This window comes from Mytilus trossulus, chromosome 11 (assembly GCF_036588685.1).
Source record: "Mytilus trossulus isolate FHL-02 chromosome 11, PNRI_Mtr1.1.1.hap1, whole genome shotgun sequence".
Taxonomy (NCBI): domain Eukaryota; kingdom Metazoa; phylum Mollusca; class Bivalvia; order Mytilida; family Mytilidae; genus Mytilus; species Mytilus trossulus.
Window position 1 is genome coordinate 71,017,653 of NC_086383.1, and position 20,708 is coordinate 71,038,360.

The 20,708-nt window shown below is 35.8% G+C and overlaps 6 protein-coding genes across 6 annotated transcripts; all 6 read right to left on the reverse strand.

The window, feature by feature from the left end:
- Positions 1–45: 45 nt before the first annotated feature.
- Positions 46–621, reverse strand: LOC134690583 (histone H1-delta-like). The gene has a single exon (XM_063550541.1). It carries the CDS (start codon positions 619–621, stop codon positions 46–48), a length of 576 nt encoding a protein of 191 aa, XP_063406611.1.
- A 2,610-nt stretch (positions 622–3,231) lies between these two features.
- LOC134690584 (histone H1-delta-like) lies at positions 3,232–4,142 on the reverse strand. The gene has a single exon (XM_063550542.1). It carries the CDS (start codon positions 4,140–4,142, stop codon positions 3,567–3,569), a length of 576 nt encoding a protein of 191 aa, XP_063406612.1. The 3' UTR covers positions 3,232–3,566.
- Positions 4,143–6,752: 2,610 nt separating this feature from the next.
- Positions 6,753–7,663, reverse strand: LOC134690585 (histone H1-delta-like). Its single transcript, XM_063550543.1, has one exon. It carries the CDS (start codon positions 7,661–7,663, stop codon positions 7,088–7,090), a length of 576 nt encoding a protein of 191 aa, XP_063406613.1. The 3' UTR covers positions 6,753–7,087.
- A 2,610-nt stretch (positions 7,664–10,273) lies between these two features.
- On the reverse strand, positions 10,274–11,184 carry LOC134690586 (histone H1-delta-like). Its single transcript, XM_063550545.1, has one exon. It carries the CDS (start codon positions 11,182–11,184, stop codon positions 10,609–10,611), a length of 576 nt encoding a protein of 191 aa, XP_063406615.1. The 3' UTR covers positions 10,274–10,608.
- Positions 11,185–13,794: 2,610 nt separating this feature from the next.
- Positions 13,795–14,705, reverse strand: LOC134690587 (histone H1-delta-like). Its single transcript, XM_063550546.1, has one exon. It carries the CDS (start codon positions 14,703–14,705, stop codon positions 14,130–14,132), a length of 576 nt encoding a protein of 191 aa, XP_063406616.1. The 3' UTR covers positions 13,795–14,129.
- A 2,610-nt stretch (positions 14,706–17,315) lies between these two features.
- Positions 17,316–18,226, reverse strand: LOC134690588 (histone H1-delta-like). Its single transcript, XM_063550547.1, has one exon. It carries the CDS (start codon positions 18,224–18,226, stop codon positions 17,651–17,653), a length of 576 nt encoding a protein of 191 aa, XP_063406617.1. The 3' UTR covers positions 17,316–17,650.
- Positions 18,227–20,708: the final 2,482 nt, after the last annotated feature.

The window sequence follows — 20,708 nt, forward strand, 5'->3', positions numbered from 1 at the left end:
CTTTTGGTGGCTGAATAGCCTCTGCAGACTGAAGTCTGGAACAGTTTACTTCTTCTTTGGTGTCTTCTTGGCTTTTGGTTTGGCTGCCTTCTTTTTGGCTGGTGACTTGGCTGCTGGCTTCTTTGGCTTGGCTGCTTTCTTTGCTGCTGGTTTTTTTGCTTTTGGTTTGGCCGCCTTTTTCTCTCCAGCTGGTTTCTTTGCTGCTGGCTTCTTTTTCTTGGGTGTGGTCTTTGCCTTCTTAGGCTTGGCGGCCTTAGGTTTGGCTGCTTTTTTTGCCTTTGCTGGCTTCTTTTTAACCACTTTAGCCTCTCCAATTCTGAAAGAGCCGGATGCTCCAGTTCCCTTGGACTGCTTCAAACTGTTGTTCTTAACTCCGGCTCTGAGTGCAAGTTTTAAATGAGCATTTACTGACTTGGCATCTTTTCCGACGTTGAAGTTGGCCATGATGTACTTCAGAATTGCTTGCCTTGAGGAACCTCCACGTTCTTTCAAAGCGGCGATGGCTTTTCCAATCATCTCGCTGTATTTAGGATGTGCGGAAGGCTTCTTTGGCTTGGCTGCTGCCTTTTTCTTTGGTGATTTAGCTGGTGCTACTGCTGGTGCTGCTGTTGCGTCTGCCATTTTGAATGATTCAAAATATTATCCTTTACGAAGTTTATACTACGAATAACGATTTGAAAATAACGCCATTCCAGGCCTCGTTTATTTATAACAGACGAACGCGGACCTCGACGAAGACACCCTTAAAAATAACTTGTAAAATCCATTACGCGATCTCGGTAAAATGATTATGTGCTTCTTCGAAGACTTTTATGATAATTTATAGTATAATTCTATCAAAAACATTCACATATAGCATACCAAATTGCTCAACAGTCATTAATCTTGCATGTTAGATAAACTGTGTATTTTTCGATGTACACAGTAAAAAGATATTAATAGTTAAAGTAGAACCGACTGAATTGTCTTCGCAGGTATGTTGACAGAAAATTTACGAGTTTTTCTCATTACACAAATATTCTATCGTCGTAAAATTGTACAGCGGAAGAAAAATCATTTCTCTCTAGGTTTCTTTCCGTTTTTATTCACTGGAAGCATGTTCCTCCTCGTAATAAGTTTGTTTCCAGCTAGAGGGAAACACACAAAAAGTTCACGCGCCATTGTTTAATTGCAGATTTTTACTAAAACTTCAAATAACATTTTTATTCAACCCGAGCGAAATTTCGCAAACATTCAAGATTCGAATGAACAAACCCAATATCTAGAATACGAATTTGAAACATCTTTTTATTTAATTTAGCGTTGGGAACTTTTCAGAGAGCGACTTTGTTTTCAGTGGATCTCAGGCACTGAACAACTGTTCTGTATGATGCGTATTCGCTTTTATTTCCATTTTCATGTACAATTTGCGCTCTTTCAAGTCAAAAACTCGAATATGTCTTATAGAATATACCATATTTTTCAACAAAATATATTTAATTAATTTTATTATCAATAACCGATGATCAGAGCTCAAAGTGGCCTGGCCGCCTGAAAGTTTCGATACAAACAAAAACAAAACACGAAGATTTTTGTAGTTTTATAATTCGAAAGTGGTACATATCATTTGTATCTTAATTGACAATTACAAAAGTTCATTTATTTCCCCTAAAAAAGGGGAATGTGTGTCACAGTGAAGACTCTAGCTATACATATGCATTATACCTATATAAGCTATGCAAGTGAACCCAGAACCGGTAACGGGTGAAGCAGCATCCCGTGACACGGACGATTAAAAAGAGACGGAAGGACAAAAACACATCAGTGTGAACCATTGGACTTTGGGCAAAACATTTTCCCACTGTATTGAACTAAACCGCCAGCCCCTCCCCCTTTTTCCAAAAAAAACAAAATCCGGAGAAAAAAGGGGGGATATATAATAGGGTTCTCTTTTGAAGACATATTAGCATAGCGTTTAATGGATGTTAGTACAAGATGTAATATGCTGTGTGTGTGGTTTTCTTCTTCATTAAGGCCAAATAAAAAAGAATATGTGTGCTTCCTACTCCCTATCTACCTTATATTTTAAGCTTAGTCATAGCATACCTTAAAGATTTTTTTTTTTTTTATCATTTTCCAATAAGCACAGATTTTTCAGTCTCCCATGTACGTATATACTAGTAGGCTATGTTTGTGTGTGTCGTTAAGGTGCTGTCATTTCAATATGAAAATAAAGAAGGAGATGTGGTATGATTGCCAATGAGACAACTATCCACCATAGTTCAAATGAAGTGGATGTAAGCAATTATAGACAACTGTATAGATGATCTTCAAAAATGAGAGAAAAAAACCTATACCGTGAACCTACAATTCACGCGATACCTGTTATCAGAGAAATAACTTTTTCTTACTTTTGTACCACTGTCCGTCCATCCATCCTTGTGTTTGTTCATCACAGTAGTCACATGTGACGTCACTGTATTGTTTCGGGTTTATTCACCTCGCGTGCTGTCGACAGATTAAAACGACATAGCAAAGATACAGTCAAGTCGTCACACACTAAATAACAGAGAGAAAAAAGAAGAGAAAAATCACAGGACAACCATTTGAAAGAAACATAGAAACAAGTAGGTGCATTTATTTTATACACGAGTAAAACAAAGGTGAAATTCTAAAGGTAGAGAATAGTGAAATTTGCATAATAAATCGCAGGTAATAAAATGACAAAATAATTGCAGAACTGTTAAATGTTGAACAAAAACCTCCGTACTTTAGAGTTTCCTTCTAAATTTTAATACACAATATTATTGTAGTAATTTTGACAAATAATAAATAAAAAAATAAATATATATAACAGACAAACGTCACTGCATTCATTTGCTACTAATCTGATTTTGACGATACGTTATACATCTTTTGTATTGTGTACATTTTAACAGTTTATTTATATAGTACTGAAAAAAAGTACTGAGTTTAATTTCAGAGTTACCTCCCCATTGGCTAGTTGATATGAAATAGTGAGCCAACCTTTGACTTTGCATACGTGTAGAAAAAGTCCAACTAAAAATGTCAGTCAAGTTGAACACGAAGAAGAAGAGAGAAATGGAAAAACTCATATAATGACAAAAATGATTTTTCGGTTGAAGGTTAGCTGTGTGATTTTGACCCCCTTCCCCCTTAAAAAAGAGCACAATAAAACCCTAGCATGACTTCCTATATTCGTAGATTGTCATTCTAACGAAAACTGATTAGAAAAAGTTTTATTCAGTTCTAACAAGTGCGTGAAAATACACTGATATAACTTTAATGGTGCCTAACTACACAAAAAATATCCAAAAAAAACAGCTGCATACTTAGGTGTTAGAAATAGTATAGTCATAAGGAGTGAAATAAAACAAACAATGGAAATAATTTGACCAAAAAAATATTTCAGAGACCAGTGCAAAGTTCAGAGAAAGTAGGGCTCAGCTAGATTTAGTTTGATAACTAATGTACAACAATTGTAGATTCTTTTTGAATAAATTGGGTAGCCCTTAAAAGGGCTTTTGGTGGCTGAATAGCCTCTGCAGACTGAAGTCTGGAACAGTTTACTTCTTCTTTGGTGTCTTCTTGGCTTTTGGTTTGGCTGCCTTCTTTTTGGCTGGTGACTTGGCTGCTGGCTTCTTTGGCTTGGCTGCTTTCTTTGCTGCTGGTTTTTTTGCTTTTGGTTTGGCCGCCTTTTTCTCTCCAGCTGGTTTCTTTGCTGCTGGCTTCTTTTTCTTGGGTGTGGTCTTTGCCTTCTTAGGCTTGGCGGCCTTAGGTTTGGCTGCTTTTTTTGCCTTTGCTGGCTTCTTTTTAACCACTTTAGCCTCTCCAATTCTGAAAGAGCCGGATGCTCCAGTTCCCTTGGACTGCTTCAAACTGTTGTTCTTAACTCCGGCTCTGAGTGCAAGTTTTAAATGAGCATTTACTGACTTGGCATCTTTTCCGACGTTGAAGTTGGCCATGATGTACTTCAGAATTGCTTGCCTTGAGGAACCTCCACGTTCTTTCAAAGCGGCGATGGCTTTTCCAATCATCTCGCTGTATTTAGGATGTGCGGAAGGCTTCTTTGGCTTGGCTGCTGCCTTTTTCTTTGGTGATTTAGCTGGTGCTACTGCTGGTGCTGCTGTTGCGTCTGCCATTTTGAATGATTCAAAATATTATCCTTTACGAAGTTTATACTACGAATAACGATTTGAAAATAACGCCATTCCAGGCCTCGTTTATTTATAACAGACGAACGCGGACCTCGACGAAGACACCCTTAAAAATAACTTGTAAAATCCATTACGCGATCTCGGTAAAATGATTATGTGCTTCTTCGAAGACTTTTATGATAATTTATAGTATAATTCTATCAAAAACATTCACATATAGCATACCAAATTGCTCAACAGTCATTAATCTTGCATGTTAGATAAACTGTGTATTTTTCGATGTACACAGTAAAAAGATATTAATAGTTAAAGTAGAACCGACTGAATTGTCTTCGCAGGTATGTTGACAGAAAATTTACGAGTTTTTCTCATTACACAAATATTCTATCGTCGTAAAATTGTACAGCGGAAGAAAAATCATTTCTCTCTAGGTTTCTTTCCGTTTTTATTCACTGGAAGCATGTTCCTCCTCGTAATAAGTTTGTTTCCAGCTAGAGGGAAACACACAAAAAGTTCACGCGCCATTGTTTAATTGCAGATTTTTACTAAAACTTCAAATAACATTTTTATTCAACCCGAGCGAAATTTCGCAAACATTCAAGATTCGAATGAACAAACCCAATATCTAGAATACGAATTTGAAACATCTTTTTATTTAATTTAGCGTTGGGAACTTTTCAGAGAGCGACTTTGTTTTCAGTGGATCTCAGGCACTGAACAACTGTTCTGTATGATGCGTATTCGCTTTTATTTCCATTTTCATGTACAATTTGCGCTCTTTCAAGTCAAAAACTCGAATATGTCTTATAGAATATACCATATTTTTCAACAAAATATATTTAATTAATTTTATTATCAATAACCGATGATCAGAGCTCAAAGTGGCCTGGCCGCCTGAAAGTTTCGATACAAACAAAAACAAAACACGAAGATTTTTGTAGTTTTATAATTCGAAAGTGGTACATATCATTTGTATCTTAATTGACAATTACAAAAGTTCATTTATTTCCCCTAAAAAAGGGGAATGTGTGTCACAGTGAAGACTCTAGCTATACATATGCATTATACCTATATAAGCTATGCAAGTGAACCCAGAACCGGTAACGGGTGAAGCAGCATCCCGTGACACGGACGATTAAAAAGAGACGGAAGGACAAAAACACATCAGTGTGAACCATTGGACTTTGGGCAAAACATTTTCCCACTGTATTGAACTAAACCGCCAGCCCCTCCCCCTTTTTCCAAAAAAAACAAAATCCGGAGAAAAAAGGGGGGATATATAATAGGGTTCTCTTTTGAAGACATATTAGCATAGCGTTTAATGGATGTTAGTACAAGATGTAATATGCTGTGTGTGTGGTTTTCTTCTTCATTAAGGCCAAATAAAAAAGAATATGTGTGCTTCCTACTCCCTATCTACCTTATATTTTAAGCTTAGTCATAGCATACCTTAAAGATTTTTTTTTTTTTTATCATTTTCCAATAAGCACAGATTTTTCAGTCTCCCATGTACGTATATACTAGTAGGCTATGTTTGTGTGTGTCGTTAAGGTGCTGTCATTTCAATATGAAAATAAAGAAGGAGATGTGGTATGATTGCCAATGAGACAACTATCCACCATAGTTCAAATGAAGTGGATGTAAGCAATTATAGACAACTGTATAGATGATCTTCAAAAATGAGAGAAAAAAACCTATACCGTGAACCTACAATTCACGCGATACCTGTTATCAGAGAAATAACTTTTTCTTACTTTTGTACCACTGTCCGTCCATCCATCCTTGTGTTTGTTCATCACAGTAGTCACATGTGACGTCACTGTATTGTTTCGGGTTTATTCACCTCGCGTGCTGTCGACAGATTAAAACGACATAGCAAAGATACAGTCAAGTCGTCACACACTAAATAACAGAGAGAAAAAAGAAGAGAAAAATCACAGGACAACCATTTGAAAGAAACATAGAAACAAGTAGGTGCATTTATTTTATACACGAGTAAAACAAAGGTGAAATTCTAAAGGTAGAGAATAGTGAAATTTGCATAATAAATCGCAGGTAATAAAATGACAAAATAATTGCAGAACTGTTAAATGTTGAACAAAAACCTCCGTACTTTAGAGTTTCCTTCTAAATTTTAATACACAATATTATTGTAGTAATTTTGACAAATAATAAATAAAAAAATAAATATATATAACAGACAAACGTCACTGCATTCATTTGCTACTAATCTGATTTTGACGATACGTTATACATCTTTTGTATTGTGTACATTTTAACAGTTTATTTATATAGTACTGAAAAAAAGTACTGAGTTTAATTTCAGAGTTACCTCCCCATTGGCTAGTTGATATGAAATAGTGAGCCAACCTTTGACTTTGCATACGTGTAGAAAAAGTCCAACTAAAAATGTCAGTCAAGTTGAACACGAAGAAGAAGAGAGAAATGGAAAAACTCATATAATGACAAAAATGATTTTTCGGTTGAAGGTTAGCTGTGTGATTTTGACCCCCTTCCCCCTTAAAAAAGAGCACAATAAAACCCTAGCATGACTTCCTATATTCGTAGATTGTCATTCTAACGAAAACTGATTAGAAAAAGTTTTATTCAGTTCTAACAAGTGCGTGAAAATACACTGATATAACTTTAATGGTGCCTAACTACACAAAAAATATCCAAAAAAAACAGCTGCATACTTAGGTGTTAGAAATAGTATAGTCATAAGGAGTGAAATAAAACAAACAATGGAAATAATTTGACCAAAAAAATATTTCAGAGACCAGTGCAAAGTTCAGAGAAAGTAGGGCTCAGCTAGATTTAGTTTGATAACTAATGTACAACAATTGTAGATTCTTTTTGAATAAATTGGGTAGCCCTTAAAAGGGCTTTTGGTGGCTGAATAGCCTCTGCAGACTGAAGTCTGGAACAGTTTACTTCTTCTTTGGTGTCTTCTTGGCTTTTGGTTTGGCTGCCTTCTTTTTGGCTGGTGACTTGGCTGCTGGCTTCTTTGGCTTGGCTGCTTTCTTTGCTGCTGGTTTTTTTGCTTTTGGTTTGGCCGCCTTTTTCTCTCCAGCTGGTTTCTTTGCTGCTGGCTTCTTTTTCTTGGGTGTGGTCTTTGCCTTCTTAGGCTTGGCGGCCTTAGGTTTGGCTGCTTTTTTTGCCTTTGCTGGCTTCTTTTTAACCACTTTAGCCTCTCCAATTCTGAAAGAGCCGGATGCTCCAGTTCCCTTGGACTGCTTCAAACTGTTGTTCTTAACTCCGGCTCTGAGTGCAAGTTTTAAATGAGCATTTACTGACTTGGCATCTTTTCCGACGTTGAAGTTGGCCATGATGTACTTCAGAATTGCTTGCCTTGAGGAACCTCCACGTTCTTTCAAAGCGGCGATGGCTTTTCCAATCATCTCGCTGTATTTAGGATGTGCGGAAGGCTTCTTTGGCTTGGCTGCTGCCTTTTTCTTTGGTGATTTAGCTGGTGCTACTGCTGGTGCTGCTGTTGCGTCTGCCATTTTGAATGATTCAAAATATTATCCTTTACGAAGTTTATACTACGAATAACGATTTGAAAATAACGCCATTCCAGGCCTCGTTTATTTATAACAGACGAACGCGGACCTCGACGAAGACACCCTTAAAAATAACTTGTAAAATCCATTACGCGATCTCGGTAAAATGATTATGTGCTTCTTCGAAGACTTTTATGATAATTTATAGTATAATTCTATCAAAAACATTCACATATAGCATACCAAATTGCTCAACAGTCATTAATCTTGCATGTTAGATAAACTGTGTATTTTTCGATGTACACAGTAAAAAGATATTAATAGTTAAAGTAGAACCGACTGAATTGTCTTCGCAGGTATGTTGACAGAAAATTTACGAGTTTTTCTCATTACACAAATATTCTATCGTCGTAAAATTGTACAGCGGAAGAAAAATCATTTCTCTCTAGGTTTCTTTCCGTTTTTATTCACTGGAAGCATGTTCCTCCTCGTAATAAGTTTGTTTCCAGCTAGAGGGAAACACACAAAAAGTTCACGCGCCATTGTTTAATTGCAGATTTTTACTAAAACTTCAAATAACATTTTTATTCAACCCGAGCGAAATTTCGCAAACATTCAAGATTCGAATGAACAAACCCAATATCTAGAATACGAATTTGAAACATCTTTTTATTTAATTTAGCGTTGGGAACTTTTCAGAGAGCGACTTTGTTTTCAGTGGATCTCAGGCACTGAACAACTGTTCTGTATGATGCGTATTCGCTTTTATTTCCATTTTCATGTACAATTTGCGCTCTTTCAAGTCAAAAACTCGAATATGTCTTATAGAATATACCATATTTTTCAACAAAATATATTTAATTAATTTTATTATCAATAACCGATGATCAGAGCTCAAAGTGGCCTGGCCGCCTGAAAGTTTCGATACAAACAAAAACAAAACACGAAGATTTTTGTAGTTTTATAATTCGAAAGTGGTACATATCATTTGTATCTTAATTGACAATTACAAAAGTTCATTTATTTCCCCTAAAAAAGGGGAATGTGTGTCACAGTGAAGACTCTAGCTATACATATGCATTATACCTATATAAGCTATGCAAGTGAACCCAGAACCGGTAACGGATGAAGCAGCATCCCGTGACACGGACGATTAAAAAGAGACGGAAGGACAAAAACACATCAGTGTGAACCATTGGACTTTGGGCAAAACATTTTCCCACTGTATTGAACTAAACCGCCAGCCCCTCCCCCTTTTTCCAAAAAAAACAAAATCCGGAGAAAAAAGGGGGGATATATAATAGGGTTCTCTTTTGAAGACATATTAGCATAGCGTTTAATGGATGTTAGTACAAGATGTAATATGCTGTGTGTGTGGTTTTCTTCTTCATTAAGGCCAAATAAAAAAGAATATGTGTGCTTCCTACTCCCTATCTACCTTATATTTTAAGCTTAGTCATAGCATACCTTAAAGATTTTTTTTTTTTTTATCATTTTCCAATAAGCACAGATTTTTCAGTCTCCCATGTACGTATATACTAGTAGGCTATGTTTGTGTGTGTCGTTAAGGTGCTGTCATTTCAATATGAAAATAAAGAAGGAGATGTGGTATGATTGCCAATGAGACAACTATCCACCATAGTTCAAATGAAGTGGATGTAAGCAATTATAGACAACTGTATAGATGATCTTCAAAAATGAGAGAAAAAAACCTATACCGTGAACCTACAATTCACGCGATACCTGTTATCAGAGAAATAACTTTTTCTTACTTTTGTACCACTGTCCGTCCATCCATCCTTGTGTTTGTTCATCACAGTAGTCACATGTGACGTCACTGTATTGTTTCGGGTTTATTCACCTCGCGTGCTGTCGACAGATTAAAACGACATAGCAAAGATACAGTCAAGTCGTCACACACTAAATAACAGAGAGAAAAAAGAAGAGAAAAATCACAGGACAACCATTTGAAAGAAACATAGAAACAAGTAGGTGCATTTATTTTATACACGAGTAAAACAAAGGTGAAATTCTAAAGGTAGAGAATAGTGAAATTTGCATAATAAATCGCAGGTAATAAAATGACAAAATAATTGCAGAACTGTTAAATGTTGAACAAAAACCTCCGTACTTTAGAGTTTCCTTCTAAATTTTAATACACAATATTATTGTAGTAATTTTGACAAATAATAAATAAAAAAATAAATATATATAACAGACAAACGTCACTGCATTCATTTGCTACTAATCTGATTTTGACGATACGTTATACATCTTTTGTATTGTGTACATTTTAACAGTTTATTTATATAGTACTGAAAAAAAGTACTGAGTTTAATTTCAGAGTTACCTCCCCATTGGCTAGTTGATATGAAATAGTGAGCCAACCTTTGACTTTGCATACGTGTAGAAAAAGTCCAACTAAAAATGTCAGTCAAGTTGAACACGAAGAAGAAGAGAGAAATGGAAAAACTCATATAATGACAAAAATGATTTTTCGGTTGAAGGTTAGCTGTGTGATTTTGACCCCCTTCCCCCTTAAAAAAGAGCACAATAAAACCCTAGCATGACTTCCTATATTCGTAGATTGTCATTCTAACGAAAACTGATTAGAAAAAGTTTTATTCAGTTCTAACAAGTGCGTGAAAATACACTGATATAACTTTAATGGTGCCTAACTACACAAAAAATATCCAAAAAAAACAGCTGCATACTTAGGTGTTAGAAATAGTATAGTCATAAGGAGTGAAATAAAACAAACAATGGAAATAATTTGACCAAAAAAATATTTCAGAGACCAGTGCAAAGTTCAGAGAAAGTAGGGCTCAGCTAGATTTAGTTTGATAACTAATGTACAACAATTGTAGATTCTTTTTGAATAAATTGGGTAGCCCTTAAAAGGGCTTTTGGTGGCTGAATAGCCTCTGCAGACTGAAGTCTGGAACAGTTTACTTCTTCTTTGGTGTCTTCTTGGCTTTTGGTTTGGCTGCCTTCTTTTTGGCTGGTGACTTGGCTGCTGGCTTCTTTGGCTTGGCTGCTTTCTTTGCTGCTGGTTTTTTTGCTTTTGGTTTGGCCGCCTTTTTCTCTCCAGCTGGTTTCTTTGCTGCTGGCTTCTTTTTCTTGGGTGTGGTCTTTGCCTTCTTAGGCTTGGCGGCCTTAGGTTTGGCTGCTTTTTTTGCCTTTGCTGGCTTCTTTTTAACCACTTTAGCCTCTCCAATTCTGAAAGAGCCGGATGCTCCAGTTCCCTTGGACTGCTTCAAACTGTTGTTCTTAACTCCGGCTCTGAGTGCAAGTTTTAAATGAGCATTTACTGACTTGGCATCTTTTCCGACGTTGAAGTTGGCCATGATGTACTTCAGAATTGCTTGCCTTGAGGAACCTCCACGTTCTTTCAAAGCGGCGATGGCTTTTCCAATCATCTCGCTGTATTTAGGATGTGCGGAAGGCTTCTTTGGCTTGGCTGCTGCCTTTTTCTTTGGTGATTTAGCTGGTGCTACTGCTGGTGCTGCTGTTGCGTCTGCCATTTTGAATGATTCAAAATATTATCCTTTACGAAGTTTATACTACGAATAACGATTTGAAAATAACGCCATTCCAGGCCTCGTTTATTTATAACAGACGAACGCGGACCTCGACGAAGACACCCTTAAAAATAACTTGTAAAATCCATTACGCGATCTCGGTAAAATGATTATGTGCTTCTTCGAAGACTTTTATGATAATTTATAGTATAATTCTATCAAAAACATTCACATATAGCATACCAAATTGCTCAACAGTCATTAATCTTGCATGTTAGATAAACTGTGTATTTTTCGATGTACACAGTAAAAAGATATTAATAGTTAAAGTAGAACCGACTGAATTGTCTTCGCAGGTATGTTGACAGAAAATTTACGAGTTTTTCTCATTACACAAATATTCTATCGTCGTAAAATTGTACAGCGGAAGAAAAATCATTTCTCTCTAGGTTTCTTTCCGTTTTTATTCACTGGAAGCATGTTCCTCCTCGTAATAAGTTTGTTTCCAGCTAGAGGGAAACACACAAAAAGTTCACGCGCCATTGTTTAATTGCAGATTTTTACTAAAACTTCAAATAACATTTTTATTCAACCCGAGCGAAATTTCGCAAACATTCAAGATTCGAATGAACAAACCCAATATCTAGAATACGAATTTGAAACATCTTTTTATTTAATTTAGCGTTGGGAACTTTTCAGAGAGCGACTTTGTTTTCAGTGGATCTCAGGCACTGAACAACTGTTCTGTATGATGCGTATTCGCTTTTATTTCCATTTTCATGTACAATTTGCGCTCTTTCAAGTCAAAAACTCGAATATGTCTTATAGAATATACCATATTTTTCAACAAAATATATTTAATTAATTTTATTATCAATAACCGATGATCAGAGCTCAAAGTGGCCTGGCCGCCTGAAAGTTTCGATACAAACAAAAACAAAACACGAAGATTTTTGTAGTTTTATAATTCGAAAGTGGTACATATCATTTGTATCTTAATTGACAATTACAAAAGTTCATTTATTTCCCCTAAAAAAGGGGAATGTGTGTCACAGTGAAGACTCTAGCTATACATATGCATTATACCTATATAAGCTATGCAAGTGAACCCAGAACCGGTAACGGGTGAAGCAGCATCCCGTGACACGGACGATTAAAAAGAGACGGAAGGACAAAAACACATCAGTGTGAACCATTGGACTTTGGGCAAAACATTTTCCCACTGTATTGAACTAAACCGCCAGCCCCTCCCCCTTTTTCCAAAAAAAACAAAATCCGGAGAAAAAAGGGGGGATATATAATAGGGTTCTCTTTTGAAGACATATTAGCATAGCGTTTAATGGATGTTAGTACAAGATGTAATATGCTGTGTGTGTGGTTTTCTTCTTCATTAAGGCCAAATAAAAAAGAATATGTGTGCTTCCTACTCCCTATCTACCTTATATTTTAAGCTTAGTCATAGCATACCTTAAAGATTTTTTTTTTTTTTATCATTTTCCAATAAGCACAGATTTTTCAGTCTCCCATGTACGTATATACTAGTAGGCTATGTTTGTGTGTGTCGTTAAGGTGCTGTCATTTCAATATGAAAATAAAGAAGGAGATGTGGTATGATTGCCAATGAGACAACTATCCACCATAGTTCAAATGAAGTGGATGTAAGCAATTATAGACAACTGTATAGATGATCTTCAAAAATGAGAGAAAAAAACCTATACCGTGAACCTACAATTCACGCGATACCTGTTATCAGAGAAATAACTTTTTCTTACTTTTGTACCACTGTCCGTCCATCCATCCTTGTGTTTGTTCATCACAGTAGTCACATGTGACGTCACTGTATTGTTTCGGGTTTATTCACCTCGCGTGCTGTCGACAGATTAAAACGACATAGCAAAGATACAGTCAAGTCGTCACACACTAAATAACAGAGAGAAAAAAGAAGAGAAAAATCACAGGACAACCATTTGAAAGAAACATAGAAACAAGTAGGTGCATTTATTTTATACACGAGTAAAACAAAGGTGAAATTCTAAAGGTAGAGAATAGTGAAATTTGCATAATAAATCGCAGGTAATAAAATGACAAAATAATTGCAGAACTGTTAAATGTTGAACAAAAACCTCCGTACTTTAGAGTTTCCTTCTAAATTTTAATACACAATATTATTGTAGTAATTTTGACAAATAATAAATAAAAAAATAAATATATATAACAGACAAACGTCACTGCATTCATTTGCTACTAATCTGATTTTGACGATACGTTATACATCTTTTGTATTGTGTACATTTTAACAGTTTATTTATATAGTACTGAAAAAAAGTACTGAGTTTAATTTCAGAGTTACCTCCCCATTGGCTAGTTGATATGAAATAGTGAGCCAACCTTTGACTTTGCATACGTGTAGAAAAAGTCCAACTAAAAATGTCAGTCAAGTTGAACACGAAGAAGAAGAGAGAAATGGAAAAACTCATATAATGACAAAAATGATTTTTCGGTTGAAGGTTAGCTGTGTGATTTTGACCCCCTTCCCCCTTAAAAAAGAGCACAATAAAACCCTAGCATGACTTCCTATATTCGTAGATTGTCATTCTAACGAAAACTGATTAGAAAAAGTTTTATTCAGTTCTAACAAGTGCGTGAAAATACACTGATATAACTTTAATGGTGCCTAACTACACAAAAAATATCCAAAAAAAACAGCTGCATACTTAGGTGTTAGAAATAGTATAGTCATAAGGAGTGAAATAAAACAAACAATGGAAATAATTTGACCAAAAAAATATTTCAGAGACCAGTGCAAAGTTCAGAGAAAGTAGGGCTCAGCTAGATTTAGTTTGATAACTAATGTACAACAATTGTAGATTCTTTTTGAATAAATTGGGTAGCCCTTAAAAGGGCTTTTGGTGGCTGAATAGCCTCTGCAGACTGAAGTCTGGAACAGTTTACTTCTTCTTTGGTGTCTTCTTGGCTTTTGGTTTGGCTGCCTTCTTTTTGGCTGGTGACTTGGCTGCTGGCTTCTTTGGCTTGGCTGCTTTCTTTGCTGCTGGTTTTTTTGCTTTTGGTTTGGCCGCCTTTTTCTCTCCAGCTGGTTTCTTTGCTGCTGGCTTCTTTTTCTTGGGTGTGGTCTTTGCCTTCTTAGGCTTGGCGGCCTTAGGTTTGGCTGCTTTTTTTGCCTTTGCTGGCTTCTTTTTAACCACTTTAGCCTCTCCAATTCTGAAAGAGCCGGATGCTCCAGTTCCCTTGGACTGCTTCAAACTGTTGTTCTTAACTCCGGCTCTGAGTGCAAGTTTTAAATGAGCATTTACTGACTTGGCATCTTTTCCGACGTTGAAGTTGGCCATGATGTACTTCAGAATTGCTTGCCTTGAGGAACCTCCACGTTCTTTCAAAGCGGCGATGGCTTTTCCAATCATCTCGCTGTATTTAGGATGTGCGGAAGGCTTCTTTGGCTTGGCTGCTGCCTTTTTCTTTGGTGATTTAGCTGGTGCTACTGCTGGTGCTGCTGTTGCGTCTGCCATTTTGAATGATTCAAAATATTATCCTTTACGAAGTTTATACTACGAATAACGATTTGAAAATAACGCCATTCCAGGCCTCGTTTATTTATAACAGACGAACGCGGACCTCGACGAAGACACCCTTAAAAATAACTTGTAAAATCCATTACGCGATCTCGGTAAAATGATTATGTGCTTCTTCGAAGACTTTTATGATAATTTATAGTATAATTCTATCAAAAACATTCACATATAGCATACCAAATTGCTCAACAGTCATTAATCTTGCATGTTAGATAAACTGTGTATTTTTCGATGTACACAGTAAAAAGATATTAATAGTTAAAGTAGAACCGACTGAATTGTCTTCGCAGGTATGTTGACAGAAAATTTACGAGTTTTTCTCATTACACAAATATTCTATCGTCGTAAAATTGTACAGCGGAAGAAAAATCATTTCTCTCTAGGTTTCTTTCCGTTTTTATTCACTGGAAGCATGTTCCTCCTCGTAATAAGTTTGTTTCCAGCTAGAGGGAAACACACAAAAAGTTCACGCGCCATTGTTTAATTGCAGATTTTTACTAAAACTTCAAATAACATTTTTATTCAACCCGAGCGAAATTTCGCAAACATTCAAGATTCGAATGAACAAACCCAATATCTAGAATACGAATTTGAAACATCTTTTTATTTAATTTAGCGTTGGGAACTTTTCAGAGAGCGACTTTGTTTTCAGTGGATCTCAGGCACTGAACAACTGTTCTGTATGATGCGTATTCGCTTTTATTTCCATTTTCATGTACAATTTGCGCTCTTTCAAGTCAAAAACTCGAATATGTCTTATAGAATATACCATATTTTTCAACAAAATATATTTAATTAATTTTATTATCAATAACCGATGATCAGAGCTCAAAGTGGCCTGGCCGCCTGAAAGTTTCGATACAAACAAAAACAAAACACGAAGATTTTTGTAGTTTTATAATTCGAAAGTGGTACATATCATTTGTATCTTAATTGACAATTACAAAAGTTCATTTATTTCCCCTAAAAAAGGGGAATGTGTGTCACAGTGAAGACTCTAGCTATACATATGCATTATACCTATATAAGCTATGCAAGTGAACCCAGAACCGGTAACGGGTGAAGCAGCATCCCGTGACACGGACGATTAAAAAGAGACGGAAGGACAAAAACACATCAGTGTGAACCATTGGACTTTGGGCAAAACATTTTCCCACTGTATTGAACTAAACCGCCAGCCCCTCCCCCTTTTTCCAAAAAAAACAAAATCCGGAGAAAAAAGGGGGGATATATAATAGGGTTCTCTTTTGAAGACATATTAGCATAGCGTTTAATGGATGTTAGTACAAGATGTAATATGCTGTGTGTGTGGTTTTCTTCTTCATTAAGGCCAAATAAAAAAGAATATGTGTGCTTCCTACTCCCTATCTACCTTATATTTTAAGCTTAGTCATAGCATACCTTAAAGATTTTTTTTTTTTTTATCATTTTCCAATAAGCACAGATTTTTCAGTCTCCCATGTACGTATATACTAGTAGGCTATGTTTGTGTGTGTCGTTAAGGTGCTGTCATTTCAATATGAAAATAAAGAAGGAGATGTGGTATGATTGCCAATGAGACAACTATCCACCATAGTTCAAATGAAGTGGATGTAAGCAATTATAGACAACTGTATAGATGATCTTCAAAAATGAGAGAAAAAAACCTATACCGTGAACCTACAATTCACGCGATACCTGTTATCAGAGAAATAACTTTTTCTTACTTTTGTACCACTGTCCGTCCATCCATCCTTGTGTTTGTTCATCACAGTAGTCACATGTGACGTCACTGTATTGTTTCGGGTTTATTCACCTCGCGTGCTGTCGACAGATTAAAACGACATAGCAAAGATACAGTCAAGTCGTCACACACTAAATAACAGAGAGAAAAAAGAAGAGAAAAATCACAGGACAACCATTTGAAAGAAACATAGAAACAAGTAGGTGCATTTATTTTATACACGAGTAAAACAAAGGTGAAATTCTAAAGGTAGAGAATAGTGAAATTTGCATAATAAATCGCAGGTAATAAAATGACAAAATAATTGCAGAACTGTTAAATGTTGAACAAAAACCTCCGTACTTTAGAGTTTCCTTCTAAATTTTAATACACAATATTATTGTAGTAATTTTGACAAATAATAAATAAAAAAATAAATATATATAACAGACAAACGTCACTGCATTCATTTGCTACTAATCTGATTTTGACGATACGTTATACATCTTTTGTATTGTGTACATTTTAACAGTTTATTTATATAGTACTGAAAAAAAGTACTGAGTTTAATTTCAGAGTTACCTCCCCATTGGCTAGTTGATATGAAATAGTGAGCCAACCTTTGACTTTGCATACGTGTAGAAAAAGTCCAACTAAAAATGTCAGTCAAGTTGAACACGAAGAAGAAGAGAGAAATGGAAAAACTCATATAATGACAAAAATGATTTTTCGGTTGAAGGTTAGCTGTGTGATTTTGACCCCCTTCCCCCTTAAAAAAGAGCACAATAAAACCCTAGCATGACTTCCTATATTCGTAGATTGTCATTCTAACGAAAACTGATTAGAAAAAGTTTTATTCAGTTCTAACAAGTGCGTGAAAATACACTGATATAACTTTAATGGTGCCTAACTACACAAAAAATATCCAAAAAAAACAGCTGCATACTTAGGTGTTAGAAATAGTATAGTCATAAGGAGTGAAATAAAACAAACAATGGAAATAATTTGACCAAAAAAATATTTCAGAGACCAGTGCAAAGTTCAGAGAAAGTAGGGCTCAGCTAGATTTAGTTTGATAACTAATGTACAACAATTGTAGATTCTTTTTGAATAAATTGGGTAGCCCTTAAAAGGGCTTTTGGTGGCTGAATAGCCTCTGCAGACTGAAGTCTGGAACAGTTTACTTCTTCTTTGGTGTCTTCTTGGCTTTTGGTTTGGCTGCCTTCTTTTTGGCTGGTGACTTGGCTGCTGGCTTCTTTGGCTTGGCTGCTTTCTTTGCTGCTGGTTTTTTTGCTTTTGGTTTGGCCGCCTTTTTCTCTCCAGCTGGTTTCTTTGCTGCTGGCTTCTTTTTCTTGGGTGTGGTCTTTGCCTTCTTAGGCTTGGCGGCCTTAGGTTTGGCTGCTTTTTTTGCCTTTGCTGGCTTCTTTTTAACCACTTTAGCCTCTCCAATTCTGAAAGAGCCGGATGCTCCAGTTCCCTTGGACTGCTTCAAACTGTTGTTCTTAACTCCGGCTCTGAGTGCAAGTTTTAAATGAGCATTTACTGACTTGGCATCTTTTCCGACGTTGAAGTTGGCCATGATGTACTTCAGAATTGCTTGCCTTGAGGAACCTCCACGTTCTTTCAAAGCGGCGATGGCTTTTCCAATCATCTCGCTGTATTTAGGATGTGCGGAAGGCTTCTTTGGCTTGGCTGCTGCCTTTTTCTTTGGTGATTTAGCTGGTGCTACTGCTGGTGCTGCTGTTGCGTCTGCCATTTTGAATGATTCAAAATATTATCCTTTACGAAGTTTATACTACGAATAACGATTTGAAAATAACGCCATTCCAGGCCTCGTTTATTTATAACAGACGAACGCGGACCTCGACGAAGACACCCTTAAAAATAACTTGTAAAATCCATTACGCGATCTCGGTAAAATGATTATGTGCTTCTTCGAAGACTTTTATGATAATTTATAGTATAATTCTATCAAAAACATTCACATATAGCATACCAAATTGCTCAACAGTCATTAATCTTGCATGTTAGATAAACTGTGTATTTTTCGATGTACACAGTAAAAAGATATTAATAGTTAAAGTAGAACCGACTGAATTGTCTTCGCAGGTATGTTGACAGAAAATTTACGAGTTTTTCTCATTACACAAATATTCTATCGTCGTAAAATTGTACAGCGGAAGAAAAATCATTTCTCTCTAGGTTTCTTTCCGTTTTTATTCACTGGAAGCATGTTCCTCCTCGTAATAAGTTTGTTTCCAGCTAGAGGGAAACACACAAAAAGTTCACGCGCCATTGTTTAATTGCAGATTTTTACTAAAACTTCAAATAACATTTTTATTCAACCCGAGCGAAATTTCGCAAACATTCAAGATTCGAATGAACAAACCCAATATCTAGAATACGAATTTGAAACATCTTTTTATTTAATTTAGCGTTGGGAACTTTTCAGAGAGCGACTTTGTTTTCAGTGGATCTCAGGCACTGAACAACTGTTCTGTATGATGCGTATTCGCTTTTATTTCCATTTTCATGTACAATTTGCGCTCTTTCAAGTCAAAAACTCGAATATGTCTTATAGAATATACCATATTTTTCAACAAAATATATTTAATTAATTTTATTATCAATAACCGATGATCAGAGCTCAAAGTGGCCTGGCCGCCTGAAAGTTTCGATACAAACAAAAACAAAACACGAAGATTTTTGTAGTTTTATAATTCGAAAGTGGTACATATCATTTGTATCTTAATTGACAATTACAAAAGTTCATTTATTTCCCCTAAAAAAGGGGAATGTGTGTCACAGTGAAGACTCTAGCTATACATATGCATTATACCTATATAAGCTATGCAAGTGAACCCAGAACCGGTAACGGGTGAAGCAGCATCCCGTGACACGGACGATTAAAAAGAGACGGAAGGACAAAAACACATCAGTGTGAACCATTGGACTTTGGGCAAAACATTTTCCCACTGTATTGAACTAAACCGCCAGCCCCTCCCCCTTTTTCCAAAAAAAACAAAATCCGGAGAAAAAAGGGGGGATATATAATAGGGTTCTCTTTTGAAGACATATTAGCATAGCGTTTAATGGATGTTAGTACAAGATGTAATATGCTGTGTGTGTGGTTTTCTTCTTCATTAAGGCCAAATAAAAAAAAGAATATGTGTGCTTCCTACTCCCTATCTACCTTATATTTTAAGCTTAGTCATAGCATACCTTAAAGATTTTTTTTTTTTTTATCATTTTCCAATAAGCACAGATTTTTCAGTCTCCCATGTACGTATATACTAGTAGGCTATGTTTGTGTGTGTCGTTAAGGTGCTGTCATTTCAATATGAAAATAAAGAAGGAGATGTGGTATGATTGCCAATGAGACAACTATCCACCATAGTTCAAATGAAGTGGATGTAAGCAATTATAGACAACTGTATAGATGATCTTCAAAAATGAGAGAGAAAAAAACCTATACCGTGAACCTACAATTCACGCGATACCTGTTATCAGAGAAATAACTTTTTCTTACTTTTGTACCACTGTCCGTCCATCCATCCTTGTGTTTGTTCATCACAGTAGTCACATGTGACGTCACTGTATTGTTTCGGGTTTATTCACCTCGCGTGCTGTCGACAGATTAAAACGACATAGCAAAGATACAGTCAAGTCGTCACACACTAAATAACAGAGAGAAAAAAGAAGAGAAAAATCACAGGACAACCATTTGAAAGAAACATAGAAACAAGTAGGTGCATTTATTTTATACACGAGTAAAACAAAGGTGAAATTCTAAAGGTAGAGAATAGTGAAATTTGCATAATAAATCGCAGGTAATAAAATGACAAAATAATTGCAGAACTGTTAAATGTTGAACAAAAACCTCCGTACTTTAGAGTTTCCTTCTAAATTTTAATACACAATATTATTGTAGTAATTTTGACAAATAATAAATAAAAAAATAAATATATATAACAGACAAACGTCACTGCATTCATTTGCTACTAATCTGATTTTGACGATACGTTATACATCTTTTGTATTGTGTACATTTTAACAGTTTATTTATATAGTACTGAAAAAAAAGTACTGAGTTTAATTTCAGAGTTACCTCCCCATTGGCTAGTTGATATGAAATAGTGAGCCAACCTTTGACTTTGCATACGTGTAGAAAAAGTCCAACTAAAAATGTCAGTCAAGTTGAACACGAAGAAGAAGAGAGAAATGGAAAAAACTCATAT